General features: G+C 38.0%; 1 protein-coding gene across 1 annotated transcript in view; it reads left to right on the top strand.

The window, feature by feature from the left end:
• Positions 1 to 7,780: 7,780 nt before the first annotated feature.
• The window catches only part of LOC111143834 (fidgetin, microtubule severing factor), a 124,382-nt gene continuing 114,754 nt past the window's right edge, over positions 7,781 to 17,408 (top strand). Inside the window, exons 1-2 of the mRNA XM_022497772.1 lie at positions 7,781 to 8,164; positions 8,941 to 9,110. Of these exons, the coding sequence (XP_022353480.1) occupies positions 9,086 to 9,110 (25 nt within the window). The 5' untranslated portion in view covers positions 7,781 to 8,164; positions 8,941 to 9,085. The remainder of the gene's footprint in view (positions 8,165 to 8,940; positions 9,111 to 17,408) is intronic.

Raw genomic sequence — 17,408 nt, 5'->3', positions numbered from 1 at the left:
AGGAGACACCTGAGATAGCAAACACATTCTATTTAACGATGCTTTTGTCTGATTATCTGTACAACTATGCTAATGAGAAAGAGTGACTAAGTTACAGTCTCTATCTTGACTTTACATGTTATGGGAGTCATTCTTTACATCTGTTGCCCCCTAACAGGAGAGAGTACCCCAAAAGGGGCGCTTTTGTGTTAGAATGCTCTAGTCAACCAGCACGCCAGGTCACTTGATAATGGCTGGCCTGGCAGGGGTCCAATTCAGGGGATTCTTCATAGATATTCTGCATGTCTTCACTCCAGTGATGACTATAAAGTACAGTGGAGCATTTATGTATCAGAAAAAAAAAAAAAGAAGAAGAAGAAGAAGGAGAAGAAAAGTGTGAAAAAAGGAAAGGTGAATGAAAATTACTATTTAGGAGGAAAAACACAGTATTTAGGGTTCTCGGAAGAAGAATTTTATTTTTCTTCTTTTGAATTTAAAAAATGCACATGGCTTGTGGCCTTAAGGAGAGAAGCACAGGAACAAGGCTGCTTTTGTACTCTATTAAGGTTGAGATTAAAGTCCCTACTGATAAACTGAACATTCTTTAAAAGTGACCAGAAGCAAACAGTGTCTGTTTGCTGCTACTTTATTACAAAGACACCACTGAGAATAGCTAAGAATATACTATTTGATCTTTAACAGGTTGACCAAATGATTGTAGTTGGCTCTAGCACATGAGATGCTTTCTGCAAATTATTGTTTCTGGTTATAAACCTTTATAATATCTCGGAATGAATTATGTATGTATTTCATGTTTTCTTTTCTGTTATCAGCCTTGATGTTCTCATTTCAAGTTTCACCCTAGCCTCCTAATAATGCAATATTGAGGCCATTCAGACACTAATTATGCCTCCGTGGCTTTTTTGAAATGACTAAATCAGCATCAGTTCTATAATTATCATTAGCAAGTTTGTATCAGTAGCTCACATCACTTGAAAAGCTCAACTTAAATGATTTGTGAATGTACTCATCTAATACATTGAATACTCTCTATAGATACACACAGGTGCTTGCGTATTGCTTTATGTAAAATAGAAAACCTGTACATGTATATTGCATGAAATATATTTTCAATGCAATATTAAAACATTATTTCCATAGCTTGAAATATTAAGCTACACAGAGACACCCAAAATACCTGTGTTTTAAAAGCTCAGTTGGGGTGAGCGGTGGAAGGAAATAGAAAACTATTACTCATACTTAAGGCTAGATCTGATGTCTTCCTCATTTTCAGTGTGTTCAAATAGGAATCTGGCAAAGATGATTGACAGGAAGAAGTATCCAAATGCAATTCTTCTGTATTTTCATTGTTTCTGTTCTTGAATTATTGATAGTGCCAGTAGTCATTTACCATGAAAACAAATCAAGTTACGTATGGTAAGCACTTCCTGAATGCAACACTTTTATATTTTAAAAAATGTTTACGGTATGCCGATTTTATAATTTAACAAAATGGCAAACTGGTGGGGAAAATAATTACAGCAAAATAAAAGCACAGTGCGAATTAAAATCTTAATTCTGTAATGAAATACACAAACGCTGTGTGGAAAAATGTTACAGGAAAAAAAAATCCCACCAGCTATGGAGAAAGGCAATGAAGATTTCTTTGTGGCACTTAGAAGGGAAAGACTCACCTTAAACAGGAAAACCTGATAAGAATTTCTGAATTTAGGTCTCTTTAGGAATAGTGGGACATACATCAAAAGCTAAGCCATTGTACTTGCCAGTGACAATCTTTTTTTTTTTTTCACACCACCTAATACTAGATCCTTGTTTTGTACAAAAAAAACTTGTGCCAGGCTATAGTATTTTATGACCTACATTATTACCCTCTGGGTAGTGAAATGATGGTGCCAAACTAATTATTGCTTTGTCTAATTTTAAATCCAGGTCTATGGAGATTAACAGCTTGCACATTAATTCAAAGCACCAACAGCCCACCTAACCTAATGCCGTTTTAAATGAATTAAAAATCCTGTTTAGGAAACTTTAATATACTTTAAATGAAGAAAATGTGCATCTATATTTTAATTCAGTATATCAAAACCAAATTCACTTTGCTTATTTTGCTTGCTCAAACATACTGCAGGGAGGAACTTTTCTTGTCTTCAGACATGACTTCTCTTGCAGACGAACTACTTGCTAAGCTAAAAGCACAGCCTGAGTGCAACTAACTGTAAAGTGATGGTGGCTGGGAGGTGGGGGGGAAAGGGAGGCCAAATAATGAGAAGAAAGACTATAGAAAGAATACATCGGACGGAGGAAAAAAACCCACTTGATTCCAATGTATTGTCCCCTTTTATATCTTTGACATTAAATGAATGCCTTTAAACACACTGACATTTTGTAATATTACAAAATGAACATGCAGCATTGAGCAATCAATAAAGATAACCCATCCATAAAAAAAGGCAAGGAAGCATATCACCAAACTCTATAAGAAGGATTGACAGTTTGAGGGACCAGAAAATGATAGACCATTGCAATCACTCCCCAGCCGGTCTCCTCGTTTCCAGTTCTATTAGCTATGTCTTCTTAAAGCAGGTCTCAGACCACATAAATCTCTCGCTTAAAAACCTTCCAGAGCTTCCTGTGACCCACCTACCGAAACGCAGACCTCTCATCCAAGGAACGAATGAAGTTCCTCCACAGTGTATCCCCAGTTCTCACTTCTTCCTATTTTCCCCCTTGTGCCTGTGTAGAGCAAAGCTGCAACCCAGCGTGGTTAAATGCGTTTCCTGCAGAGGCTCTCCTGATATCCTTCCTCACCGCCTTTGTCCATGCCTAATGCCTCTACACTTCAGTTCACTAATTTCCTCAATAAACCTTTATTGGGGATTGTCACCATTTTAAGCACTGTGGTGGGGGCAGAGATAGAAAACTGAAACCAAAGCTGGAAATTACCACATTGCCTGCCCTCAGGGAGCTTTACAATCTAATGGAGGGCCCAACAGAAAGATACTTAAAACACGATGTTAAAGTGCAGAGAGAAAGAGAGGGATGTAGTCTGAGGAGAGCTCAGGGGAGACAGGCTGAAGTGCCCCGCCCCCCAACCCAGGAAGGTTGGGAAGTCTTCTTGAGGGAGGTAAGTGCTGAGAGTCTGAGGGAGGTAGCCCACAGAAGAGGAGGGGAAACCAGAGGGCACAGTGGAAAACAAGGCACAGAAGGGACAGACAACATGGCGTACGCAGGCTGCAGACTACAAGCAGTTTGTTGTATTGGAGCTTAAAGATTGAGACTACAAAGACCAGGGAAACGGTCCTCTCCTTCATGAAAGAACCCGTATCTTCCTCTAGACAGACCCCTTTGTGAGTCACTTATTCACTTTGAACTATATTTATCTGGCTTTATCCATAAAACGTTCATGTCAGTTTCCTTTAAATCTTCTGCAATTTTTAGTGCAATACTTGTAACCACAGTAAGTGTTCAGTACTATGTGTACTTTCTAAATGCAACTGAGGATCATACAGAATCAGGCAGAGGCTGCAGCAAATATATGAACACTACTACAAGTTCAAGAGTGAATGAAAATGTGCAATCCTCAGATTATTAGAAGAAAACACTTTTGCTTAACCAAGAAAACATCTCCAGTGAACCTCTCACAGGATTTTCGAGTTGTCTCTCCACTGTAGGGTTAGGTCACTGAGGAGATATACAGACCACTTTAATACCCTTTGACAGTACCTGTATTCGAATGTAATTCTAACAAATTGAGTACTTTTACTAAAATGAGGTCAAGGTCTTCACTAGTTTTTTTTGGTGGGGGGAGAGGAGCATAAGAACTTTTTAGTATTCTTAGTTGAAGTACAAATAAAGATCCTTAAACTAAACTGCAATTTTATGCAAACATTAAAAAAAAATCATACCGGTAATTGCATTTTTGTAAGAGCTACTTTAGATTTTGTGAGCAATATGAAAAAAACGTGTAGGTCTAACAGGTAGTAAGTCCTTGAATATTTTGGAAACACAACAGTGTGGAAGAAGATATGACTAGTTTAATGTTTCATTAAAATAATTGAGTTTGAAACTAAACAGCAGAATTTATCAATTAAATTGAATTGTGTTTAGTATTTCATGAAAAACTCAACGTTATAGCACCCCAAACTTATTTTTGTCTTTAAAACATCTTGTTACCCTCATCTTCTTATGTTTTCAGTGCTCTCTGTCTATCCCCATCTTGTCCTTCTCTTTTCTTCTCCCATCACCTATGTATACATCTCTGTGTCTAAGCTGAGCCAAATTACCCTTAGTCCAGGCAGACAAGAATATGGTCATCTGCACAATCGCATTTTGTATCACCTTGCTTATTTCCTTACTGTTTACTTTGATTGTTGTTGCTTATATGTGTCCTGAGAATAAGAACACAAAAGTAGAAGAAACTTTCCTCCCTGAATTAGCTTGAGAGGAACATGTGCGCATGTGTGTAGTGTACACACACACACACACACACACACACACACACACTCTTCCTGAAGGAAAAAAAGAATAGTGATGCTTATTTTTCTTTAGTTTTCTTACAAAGCCCACATCAGAATACACTATGTGTTAGAAATTCATTATATTTGTCTTTTTTACATTAAAAACAAATTCAAATTAAAAAAGAAAGAAAGAAACATCGGACTTACTGCAGTGGGAAAAAACTAGCCTGATCAGTTTTTCAATGAATTAAATGTTTTCTTGATTAGCCAGTGCACTTTCTTTAAAGACTCAATTTCTCCTCTTCGTGTCATCACAAGAAAAGTTTCATAAAGAACACTGTAGAGATGGATGTCAGTTATGACCAGAAACATTTCTTTTGAATAAAAGTTTTAAAAATAAATGTGGCTAGAATATGGTGACTATTAAAATGTTAATCATATAACATCATTAAAGCTGGTTTTATGAAAACAACAAAAACCATAAACATTGTGCTAATTTTACAAAGAATGCATCTTTTGGGAAAAAAAAGTCAAATTTCATCTTCCTTTGCAAAAAAAGTAATTGGAGAAAAGCAACCTTTATCCATACTTAAAAAAAAAAAGAAATAGTGGGGTGACAAACTCCATAATGGTTCTTATTAGTGATGCAAATCCCATAATATATATTTTATTATGTAAACATTTTTTCCTGGAGTATATGTAATCTTGGACAGTTTTGAAATGCTGTGTAAATACATGCAGTGTTCTTTTGAATAGCTTGCTTTTCTTTGATTCCAAAGTTAATTATATTCATTTATATGTTGAATGACAAATTCTATAGTCTGTATTTCAAATGAATATACAAAGGAGTTAGAAAAGGTACTACTTACCTATTAATAAACTCCTGCTAACCACACTTTTTCCTGCCCCTTTTTAAAAGTAGTGCTTACTTTGTTTTAGATATTGAAAATGAATTTAAGTTGATCATGAATATATATACATATATATACATATATATATTTGTACATAACATATTTTTAAAAACTCAGTGAATATTCTATTGTACATATTTTATTTGACATTTTGGTTTACATAAGAAACTGTAAATTCAATATGAGGAATTTAATGTTAAAGGCTGATGAGCTTTGAACTTTTTTTAACAAACAAGGACAGAGCCACTTTGCTTGAATTGCACAGAGCATCTGCTGTGTGTCCAGAGGACTTCTCGTCGTCATTCTCCAAATGGGCAATAACTGAAATTATAAGTTCTTCACAGTTGTTGTTTTTTAATTCATCTGCACTCAATCCAACAGTGACCCATAGATATTTTTCCACACTTATTTCTTTGTGGTGAAATCCAATGGGCAACTTCTCATAATATCGTTTTCAAAGCTATCTTGTAAAACATAACTAAAGGGGCTCCAGTGTTCTCTGTTACATCAGAATAAAGTTCTTCTGTTTTATTTTGAAGCCTGGTTTAAAAAAATGCACAGAAAGGTCAAATCCATTCCACATAGAAATCTCATTCTTTAGAAATATTTGGTAAGATCTTGAATCACTTTGTTTTGTCTTTTAAATTCTGTCATCTGCTTAGATTTAACTAAAATAATTTTTCTTTCGCATTGTGTTAGCTAAATGCATCTGTTCAACGGCTATCCATTCACAGGTAAGAAAATCATGAAAGGAGAATGAAATTAATTTCAAAGTATATATGTGGTATCTTTTAAAAGCTGCATTTCATCATCTGGAGAGCTGCAATTTAGTCTATTAAATCTATAGCAGAGAAGCAGGGGGAAATGCTTCCGTTATGAGGAGGGTCAGTCCTAAACAAGTCTATTTTCATTCCCAACCTTCAAAGGTAACATTCTCAGCTTCATGGGCTCCTGGTGGAATATATAATTTGCATCTTTCATTCTTAGCTTAGTTGAAATGGAGCAGACTGGATGTCCACCAGGCCAAAGTATAAACTTACCGTTTATCTATTAAAGTCATATTTAATGAAAACGAAGAGAAATTTATTACCTCACTCACTCTCTTGCTCATTACAATTCCTAAAGAACTTTGCCGGGCACATTATCTCGTAGACATCATGATCAAATGTTATTGTTTGCTTTATTATCTCAGTTGGATGGTTGGCTAGTCTAGAATGAAATAGGTTGAAGGCAATCCTCACAGCCTAGAAGTCTGAATGAGGTTCCCATTCAAATGATCCTGGTTGTTTGGGGGTGGGGCGGGGTGATTAGTAAACCAACTGAGCTTACACTGCATAGTAAGCGTCTGGATGCAGCACATTTACATCTAACAAGAGACCCCAGAAAACGTGTGTGTGTTTCTTAAACCTTATGTTCCGAACAAAAGGCTATCTCAGCAACAGACAATCAGCACTGCATTGCTCCCTGGGATGCGAGCAACACACTCAACTGCACATTTCATTCTTCCTCAGCTCCCAGCACCACAAAGCCCCTACTCTCTTCCCACTCCTGGGTCCCCGGCTTGCTCCATAGAAGGGGGTTGGGAAAGCATGAGGCTAAAGTCTATGCTGGCGCACCAGCAGCCCGCACCGGGGGCCTCCAGGCGCTGCTTTCCCCGGCCCAAGCCGCCTGGGGGAGGTAGGGAGGGGAACCAGGGAAGCGCGAGAGTGGACCGCACACCTAGACACTTATGATTTTATTTATTCACAAGGAGGCGGGGGAGGCGAACCGGCTTAATTTGGATTTCCCCCCCGAAGTTGCCTCATCTTAGCAGATAAAGTCATTTTCTGGCTGGTGCTGGGGGCCCAGGGGAGAGTGCGGGTGAGGTCCTGGCTTCTCGGGGCCAGATCCTGTCCTGTGTGCGGAGTCTCGGGGGGTGGGGAAGGGTGGACTGGCCGCAGCTGTCGAGACGGCCGGGAGCCCGCAGGGAGGGGCCCGCGGGCGCTAGAGCCGCGCAGCCCTGTCCCGGGCCCTCCCAGGCTGGCTGGGGCGCGCAGGGGCCGGCTGGTCACGCGTGGGAAAGAAAGGCCCCTTCCCTCCCCCCACCACTTCCCCCCTCCACCCCAAGGCATTGCTCCCCTTTCCCCAGGCTGGGCCGCCCGGGAGTGCGGGCAGGGAGAGCTCCGGGTCCCTGCGCGCGTAATCATGACCTCGGGGCCCCCTCCGGGCCGCGTGAGCGCGTCGCCAAGGCTGGGCGGCCGCCGCGGCCCCGGCCGTGTAACATGACCCGAGCGGCTGGCCGGCCAGCGCGGCGCGGCCATTGAGCCCTCCCTGCCCATGAATCTCTGGCGCGTCTCTCGCTCGCTCGCCCGCTCGCCTCCCGCCTCCCTTTCTCCCCCTCCAGCTCCGCGGGCTCCGTGCGTCTCTCCCTCTCCCTCCCGGTCCTCCCGCTGCCCGTCTCTCTCCACTGCCCGCCTCTCGCCACTGCCTCCCGTCTTCTCTCCCTCTCCGCAGCCTCCGTCTCTTTCTCCCTCTCTCCTTTGAAAACTGATCTTTGGCTCTTAGTGTGAAAGTGATTTGAATTTGGCTCGGCGGCGCTCTGCGCCTGCGCCCAGCCTCTGGCATGCTGGCTCCTTCCAAGCAGCTGTTTTGGGTTTGAAATTCCAACATGGCAGAGGCTGCAGTCCGTCTTCCCTTCAAAAACTTGGAATGATTTCAAATCATAGGCACCTTCACTTAACCCTAGCTTCCATTCATCAGCAAACACGTCGGATCGATGCTACGCTAACCTATCGGGTTTTCGTTCCGCGCGTTCAGGTAAGAGGAGCTTCGTAGTTTTCTACCATCTGTTTAAATTTGTTTTTGTTTTTATTTATTTTATTTTTTAAGAATATAAATAAATCCAAGACCGGTAATAAAAAGAGATCTTCCAGTAGTGCCGTAAACATTAAATTTAAATTTGCATTCGCTTCTATTCTGTACGCCAACCTGCTGTCTAATTTCTCTGTACAAAGTAGCCCTGAAACATTATAATGCATATTTTTGCTGCTTAATCATTGTAACAATAGTATTGGATTAAGAATTCGCGATAGCAAGAATCTCGTTTTCCGCTATATTGGGCTTACTTATTACTATCTTTTTACTTCAAAAATAAAAAAAATAAGAAAGCGGAGCCATAGGGTGGGGCTAGACTTTCTTCGGGAACTAACTTCTAAGTAAATAAGAAGTGTAAATAAGAATCTTGCACACACAAAAAGTTGAGGTTAAATTACAGTCTCGTGGCTGGGGGAACGTGAAAATGTCAGAAGATCGGTTGCAGAAAAATGTAAGCACATCATCTTGGAGGGGGTACAGCGTGGTGGGCGTATTGTTGGCAAGGAACGGGAGAGAAAGATGTATAATTTAATGGTATATACAATCCACTGATCCTATTACCGTCCTCCCCGGAGCTCTTGTTAGTTTCAATGGGAGTGAGTGAAATTGACATGGACTTGCATTCCTGGTCATGTGCTTTTTTTCCTTTCTTTCTTCTCCTGTGATCTGAGATCCCCTTTTTGTTGATGTTGCTTTCCCCCTTAATTATATGCATGTAGGTTAAATGAATACCTGACGAAAGGGCCCACGTTTCAAGGCAGTGACATTTGATAGCTGAGAGGAAAAGTGGCTTTAATGAAAAGCAACCTTTGGAATTCCTGCTTGTGAGAAATCCAATTCAGCTTTTTGTGCTGCCAGCAAGAAATGATCAGTAGCACCAGTGTTTATGGTATGTCAGTTTTGGAATTTACTTCCTTTGCATCTAAATAGGAAAGACAAGTTAAATAGCATGATAAAAACCATTGAAGACTCTCCTTGGGAAGCAGACGCTCATGATATATAATTCCTTTAAATATATATGTATATTTTAATCTGTCAAAATGCTTGTTTGCTTTTGCTATCACTTGTTTATATTTCAGTTTTTGATTAATAGATTACTGGAGTCCACTTTTATCCGTTTTAGCGGTAATCCCAAAGTTGCATGTTACTAGTAATGCACTATATAACCACTGAAGTCAAATGGTATGTAAATTAGTTAAACTCAGTGTGGGGTTTTTTGGGGAGGAGGCTGGGTGGAGAGGGGAGAGGGCGGGAGTGTGGGGAAAGACTGCTTACTAATGAAAGTATATATATATATATATATATATATATATATATATGTACACACACAAAACTGGATGAAATTTTTTTTTTCTCAACCTATTAATGCAATTTGACTATCTGCTCTCTGGATGATTACACTTTGTGGAGTAATCAGTTCTTCTGAGTGTGTTTTTTTGGGTGAGTGAGCGAAGGGGTGTCTTTTACATAAAAATAAAAAATATATATTTTGATTGCTTTAAGTATTTAATGCCTTTTAAGAAACAGTGGTAGTTTTTTTTTTCCTTGCCATTCACTTGTCTGCCTGTCAGCGCTTTTTACTTTTAACCTGTGACAGAATTAAATAATCAAGCACTGAAATTGACTTTGTTTGAAATCGCTCTTTCCTCTTTCTTCACACAAAAAAAAAAAGGTCAGATAAATGGAGTGAGAGGGGGTTTTCAATAGCTCTTGTGACAGTGCCGTGTGTATACTTTGTGATATTCAATTAAGACTAAAAGGGAACAATAACAAAAAGATGTTAAAAGTATTTTGCATAACCACAGGACATATCCACTTTATACTGGTTTGGGTTTTTGTTGTTGTTTGTGTGTGTGGTTGTTTTTTGTTTTTTTGTTTTGTTTTGTTTTTGTTACATTTACCATACCACCATGCATTCACCCTGGAAAGAGAGCGAAGGAAAGGGAGAATGTGAAAGAAAGAAATAGCAGTGGGGCAAAGCTGCCAGGGGTCTGTAATGTGGCCGTGGTTACTGCTCTCTCATAACACAAATGTGAATACAAGGAAAGGCACTACAGGAGCCGTTGCGCGACACACACTTTTGGTTGGACTCTGGTGACTATTGAGCTAAACACACACTGCTCTCACACGATAGAAAAGGATTTGAATTTTGCATTTGGAACTTGTTGACTTTGAAGCGATCAATAAGAAGACTGTTTATTTTAGATGCACATAATTTGCCCTGAGAAATGTTTTAAGGAGGAGAGAGCACAGCTTTTTTTCCCCCGGAGCTGTTGGAGCGAATGGGATTGCCAGATGGGCGATTTCCCTCTGTGATGTTAAAGCTGTAATATATATTCAGAGCAGATTGGGCTGCTGCCTGTGATGAGGAGGATATTACATTTATAAATTTTAAATCGGAGCTCGGACAATGTGCTGAGAGCAGAAATTGGATGGTTTGACTGTTCACCGTATTGATACTTAAATGTGATTTCTAGGTAGTAGTAATAATAATCATTGCAATAATATGTAAAAAACATGTTGGGGTAGGCAATCATATAATTCATGACATTTAACAGCAGATTTAAGTGTGTAAATTGCCCCCTCCTCTGTCTCTGCTTACTATTAAATAATAGTCACATAATTTATTTCTCTGTGTTTAAATGCTTGTTGTGCAAATGATGGTCATTCAGGAGCCTTATCACATACTAGAATTCTGGGAAGGAAAAGTTTATATATATGTTTATATTTGTATTCATATATATATATATATATGTGTATATATATATATATATATATATATAAAGTAGACACTAGTGTATATGTATAAAATAGCATTAATGGTTCCTATTCTGTAATTCTATCCCTCTGATTATTTTTAGATTTTGTTTGTTTCAAACGCGTGGCCTAAAGGAACCAGAACTACAAACCTAAAAGGCTGGAAAGTGGGCAAGTGCTCTCACTCTGGCAGCTCTGCTGTTGCAAATTAAAAGTGTGTTGTGGTCAGGAAATGAAAGCTACAATGTCTCTTTTGAACAAGTCGTTTATCAAGAGAAACATCTATCAGGGACTGCCTTGTCACATTGATTCTCTAAAAGTTAGGTCCGAGGTGGAAGCTGCTTTGATGTTTTTGATCCTAAATTTAATACAACAGAAAAAAAGCAAGGATATTATGACCAGAATAGATTAAAAAAAATGTTTCCTGGAACCAACAAGATCTATTTATTAGTACTGTACTATGTGTGAAGTTTTTTGGACATAAGAGTTGAAAGGTTGAAGAGGAAACCCTAGCCTTTATAAACTGATGGTTGTTAAATATGTATTTATAGTATGTTCAGTTATAGCTGGCTTCTTGGTACATATGGACATTTTGAAAATAGATCGTTTTAAAGGGAAAATTATTTGGAGAGGGTGTTTTGGAACAATATGCAGGGAATCAGAGTTTTCATTCATTCAAATTTTAGAGTTGCCCTCTTCTTTCATCCTCTCTTTTAGTTCTTTATTGCTGTTTTCTCTCATCATTTTATGTGTGACATGTTAGTTTTTCTTTGGGAAAGAAACAGTTTTTCTATAAAAGCCATTTTCCCAAACATGCTTGCTCACATCATCTTTATTGTTTATTAATTGTGCATGTGGATGGTTATCAGTGTAAACTACATGGACTCACTCAAGTCTTTTGGAATTCCAGCCTGAAAATATAGGTAGGTAACAAATAAACCATGCCATGTATTCTTGAATACAGCATATGTTGCATGCATTATTCAAATTTTAAAAGGTATTGTTCAGAAAATAACCAATTAAGAAAAATTTTTTTGTGTGAGCAGTTAAAAGCAGCCTGCTTCAGTTTGGGAGGCAAAGATAGGAGAGAAGTGTTCCTTTGAAATAGTTTCTGGATACTTGTCTTATACTGCTGTTGGCTCCTTGCTCTTTCATATGGATCTCTCAACAACTAGGCTGATAGACCACAAAGAGTGTGGTGAGAGTTTTGGGAAGTGTAATACTTGCTAATTAATCATGTCCGAAATGAAAGAATCATAGTAGGGTAATAAAATCTCATTGTTGTTTTCCTGGAAGAGAGTAAGACTTCTATTTGGAAGCTTTTTGTGTGAGTTGACTTGCTTTTCTCTTCTCTTAAAAAAGACAGTTTATAGGGTCTCCTTAGAATTATTTCAGGAACCATTTTTTTGGGGAGGGGGTACAGAATATTTTCTTTTTCCTGACTACACTGAATCAGTGATATTCTTGAAATTATCTCTGGTATCTACTGAGTGAAAACAGAGATTCTTATTTTTTTTTTCTTTAGTTACATTAAAGACTCCAGTAGCTGAGGTTCCAGTACTCAGTTGTGGGGTTTTTTGTTTGTTTGTTTGTTTTGTTTTGTTTTGTTTTGCTTTCCATGAATAGAAAATCTTTTTGTTGTTTTTATTCATGTTAGGTAGGAACTTTGAAAACCTGTTTGTAGGCAGGTACTTCTGATAGACATATAAGAGAGCAGAAATTTTATTAATTACTCTTAGATAGTATAAGATTATGACCACAGGGGAGAAAAGTAGTTCTTCCAAGAATTGATAGAGAATATCTGTGTTATAACTTGACATTTCCAAGATTGTTTAAGGTATTAGCTACTTGATAAGACAAATGAGTGATATCACTAGAGGTAAATTCTTTTTCTACTTAGCTTTGCTTGTTACCTTTTAGATTTTAATATTTTGCTTAGCTCATGCATGGGGACAGATTCCCGAAAGTTTATGTGTCTGCAACATTTTTCAGAATTTCCATCTCAAGGTGAAGACGGCTCTCCTAATGACTCCCTATTTTTGTCTGTGAATGTTTAGATGCCTTGAATGATTGCCTAATTAAGTAATCAGTTTTAATAGTCTGAAATCAGCAGAATTGCTAGGTGTATTTGAAACAATTGCAGACTTTTATGATTTGTACTTTCCAGTTTGTTCTTAGAATCTTGCTTAATAGAAATGTTTGCTGTTTTGCCTTTTATCAGTATATTCTTAAGTACACATTTTGCATACTACTTTTATAAAGTACCACATTTATTGTAGTGGGGCTAAAATTTAATTACCAGGAATTTAAACTGGTTTATAAATTTTTGATTGGGAGAAATTGTTCTGTAGACATTTGTGTGAAATATTGACATATGCTACTGATCGATAAGACTTGATTAATCAGAATATCTGCTTTTTTATCTCAAGTCATTGAAAAGCCAGAATAAACAAATGGCACAGAAAGCAATGCAATTTTTTTCCTTCAATTAAAAAAAAAATTATAATATAATTGTCTCTTTCTTTGGGGGGCATATAAGGGCTAATGTTTCATTAAAATCAGTTGAACTTAGAAATTATTTGGGGTACTTCTACAAGTCCAAAAATGATTCCATCTTCAATTAACTGTCTCTCTCTCTCTCTCTCTCTCTCTCTCTCACACACACACACACACACACACACACACACACACACAATTATAGCTAAATTTTTTGTCTATGAAAAATGAACACTTTTCAAAAACTGAAAACAAATGCTTGTTTAGCAAGTGCTTTAAATCATGGATGGAATTGGTAATTTTCTTCCTTTTATTATAAACGTGAATTTGTATCATTAACTTTTTCACTTAACTTATGGTAGAAATTTCAAGCATAGCTGCTTGGACATGATTGCTGATTACTGATCTTTGGGGGTTTTTGGTCTTATCATTCAAATGGCAATTTTACTTGAAAGATGCTCCCTCCAAGAAATGCAGATAGTGGAAATAAGGAATAGGCAAGAATACGGTGAAAATAAATTGTACTGATAAGTTTGCAGCAAATCAAAAGCAGGTGGGTTGCTGTTTCCTTCAGGCAGCCCCACGGATGCCTGCTCAGGACTCTGCCTCAGCACGGCACATGTGTCTGCTACCTGTTGATGGTAGCCTTAGCAGGGAGACTGAGGCGGCAGAAAAGATAGATGATCAGAAACCAACCAAACATCAGCTATCACATGGCACTTCCTGTTAATAATATTTACATATTTTATGAAACAAATCTGTTTGTTGTCTTGTTACTTGAGTATTGACACTTCTTAACATTGCATATGGTGGGCTGTTGTCTCCGGGTATTAGACGCAGGAAATTCAAAGGAGAATTTCGAATCAGAAGTCTTTATGTTAAATATATGTACAAATGGCTATGTTTGCTTATATTTGAGCCACTGTGACTTTCAGAGAACATTTATACTATTACTCTTCCAATTACTTTAGAGACCAATGCATCTTGAAAGTTGTACGTGTGGTTTATTCTGTGGAGGCCCAAGGTTAAACTTTTTTTTTTTTTACCCTGTGACCTAGCTTAAGTATTCGTATTTTTATGTGGGGAAAATATTTCTTTTAGAAAGTATTTTTTTTTTTTTTTATATAGCATTGGGACATTTGCTTCTTATTAGACTTTTGTTCTCATTTTCGGTCAAGAGTGGCTTTTATAAAAAGTTTATCAGCAATATTATAGCTTACAAAAAAGATTTTCTTATGGCAGAATATATAATGTAAAATACCGGTAAAATGTTTTCTTAGTATCAAAAACAACTTTACTCAGTTCCTCTCTTGAGTTTTGATTTCTGCTGGTAATGAATGTATTTACTCCACTCCACTTGTGGATGTATTGCTGGCAAGAGAACAGAAACTGCATTTTCTTCATCCACCAAAAAAAAAGTCTTTCTTTTTTCCCAGATTCAAGTAATGTTTGCCTTATGTCAATTGGATGCTTTTTAAGCAACTGAGAGTTGATTAAATGCCATATCCATATGACGGTAAACCCATCTGAGAATGAATGACTTCTACTTTCCTGCTTTGGTTCCTGAGGAGGTAGTATTCATGGAAACAGTAACCTTCAAAATAAAATTTTAAAAGTAGTGTAACGTGAAGCCATGGGTTTCCAGATGTAACTGTAAACTTTTGGCTATTCTTTTGATTTATTATTTGCACCATCAACACGCATTGTCACCTTCACCCAGGGCTGGCCATGTCATTTCTGGGGCTTGGTGCAAAAAATAAAATGTGGGGCACCTTGTTCAAAACTTATTAAAAATTCGAGACAGCCACAGCAGAGCAGTAAACCAAACACAGGGCCCTTGTGTAGGGGACCCTGGGGGTATGCGCAGGTCGCGGGCAATGAAGCTAGCCCTGCCTTCAGAACCCACAAACTTTTATCATTGAGGGTCTGCTCGGTTCAAGTCACTGGGTTTCCTGTTTAAGGGACTGACTCTCCCACAGTTGTTCCTGTGCCTCTGCCCAAAGAAACACTGATGGTCACTGAGTGAGAGAATCAATGGTAAATGGACCATTAGATATCTTCTGCTCTTTCTGCATATGAATTGGTGTGACAGAAATATTTGCCTTTATCTCCTGTTGCCCTTTGCCTGATGTGTGCTCCATGTAGCCCATGAATTCCTGTACAGAGATTCTTAAAAGGAGCCCTGTGTTTTGTCATTGCTCGCAGGCAGGTACGTACTTAAATATGTGCTCGCAGGCTCAGAATGACTGGGGTGGATTTTAGTAAGGTGTGCAGTAAGAGCCTGGAAGTTTCTCTGTTGCTAGGTACCACCACCACCCCACCTAAGTGTCAAGCCCACGGTAAATAAGTATTTCTAAGGTAGAATCCGAAATCCTCTAAACATGTAGAAAATCCCGACCAGTCAAAAATAAAAGCACAGCTCACTGAGTGCCATTCAGACACAAGGGGCCAACGCAAAAGTAATTACCTTGTTGTAAGAGTAGCAGCATTGATATTTTGACATTAGAAAGTGGCATCGTGGCTCCATAAGCACACGGTGACAGCTGTGTTAAAGGGGCACAGTTACTCCTTCATACAGGAACATTAACTGCAGTATGTTATATTCAAATTGTGAACTTGGTTTCTGAACCTGGGTTGAAATAACCCCCTTTTCCCTTGAATAAGATAGTCAGCAGGTAGGACTCCTTTCTCCTTGGGCTTGAACATTCTGTGTCCAGGGGTGGACCAAACGTTTACACTGTTGCTTCCCAAGATACTTCTCAATGAGATCAAGCATCATATTGAGATACCTAAAACTAAATTTTGAAGTCAAGCAGCCTTTTCAAATCAAAACTGAGATACGATGGAATGTCCAGCAAGTAATGGATCTGAGTGCACTTGAAGTTGTACCATTTATTTTCAAAAGGTATTTCTCACATCAGATGACTCTGCCAGGAAAGGAAATATCAAAGACCTCGGAAAAGTAACTATTCTTTTCTATAATCCAAGACTGGGGTGAGGGTGGGGGGCTTTAAAGATATTTCTGAGGAAGAAAAAAAATTGAACTTATTTTGAATGCCTTGTTAGACTTTGTGGAGAGAAATACTATATATGAGACCTTCTCAGAAGAGAAAGCTTTACCCTGTGTAATAACAAGGCATTGCTCTCTCAGTTGATATGTGCTTTAATGGAAGGAGGCTTCAAAATAACTATTAGAACAGTGTCCCATTTAATTATAAACTCACCCTGCAGTTTAGAAATTGTTTGCCTCAAAGGCATGATAAATTTGTAATATTTTGATAGGTGGTTAGCCACCAAGCATATTTTTTTAGTGTTCCATAACCGATCTAGAAATTCTATAGTATAATTTAAATCAGAACCCTTCTTCTCCCACCTTATTCCTAGCCTTTAGAGTGTTAGCTTTTCACAATACGTGTTTGGCCTTGGGAAGGATTAAACAAGGAATCTGGGTAAATCTGTGGCAATATAGTGCATTGTTATGCCCCAAATAACTGTCTTATTTCCCTTTTATTCACTTTTCCCTTTCCATTTCAAATTGAAGTTAAGACTGTAAACTCTTTCTCTTAGATCATATACCTGAATGATGCTAAATTATAAATCTTAATTAGGTATGACTCACTGATTTTAATCTTACAAGATAATTATTCTGAATAGGATAAAAGGTTCCCTTCAGATTGAAAGCATTTTCATTACAAACCCCATTTAAGATCAAACAAAGACCATTAAACAAACAGAATACTGTTATTCTTTTAAGCCTAAGAGTTAATACTTTTGAGTTTAATTAAGTATGTGAATGAGGAAATAAGGACATAGGTAGAGCCTTAGTGTTTGCAAACTCTAAGCGCTTTTGATAGATTTACTGCTAGGAATGACATGGATGGAGAGGAATCTTTTAAATAAAAATTACAGTTTTGATTATCTAAATGGAATATGC

Source organism: Enhydra lutris, unplaced genomic scaffold (genome assembly GCF_002288905.1).
Source record: "Enhydra lutris kenyoni isolate GAN:26980312 unplaced genomic scaffold, ASM228890v2 scaffoldscaffold1, whole genome shotgun sequence".
NCBI lineage: Eukaryota > Metazoa > Chordata > Mammalia > Carnivora > Mustelidae > Enhydra > Enhydra lutris.
Note: the sequence above shows the minus strand (reverse complement) of the source record. Positions and strands in the feature narration are given on the sequence as shown.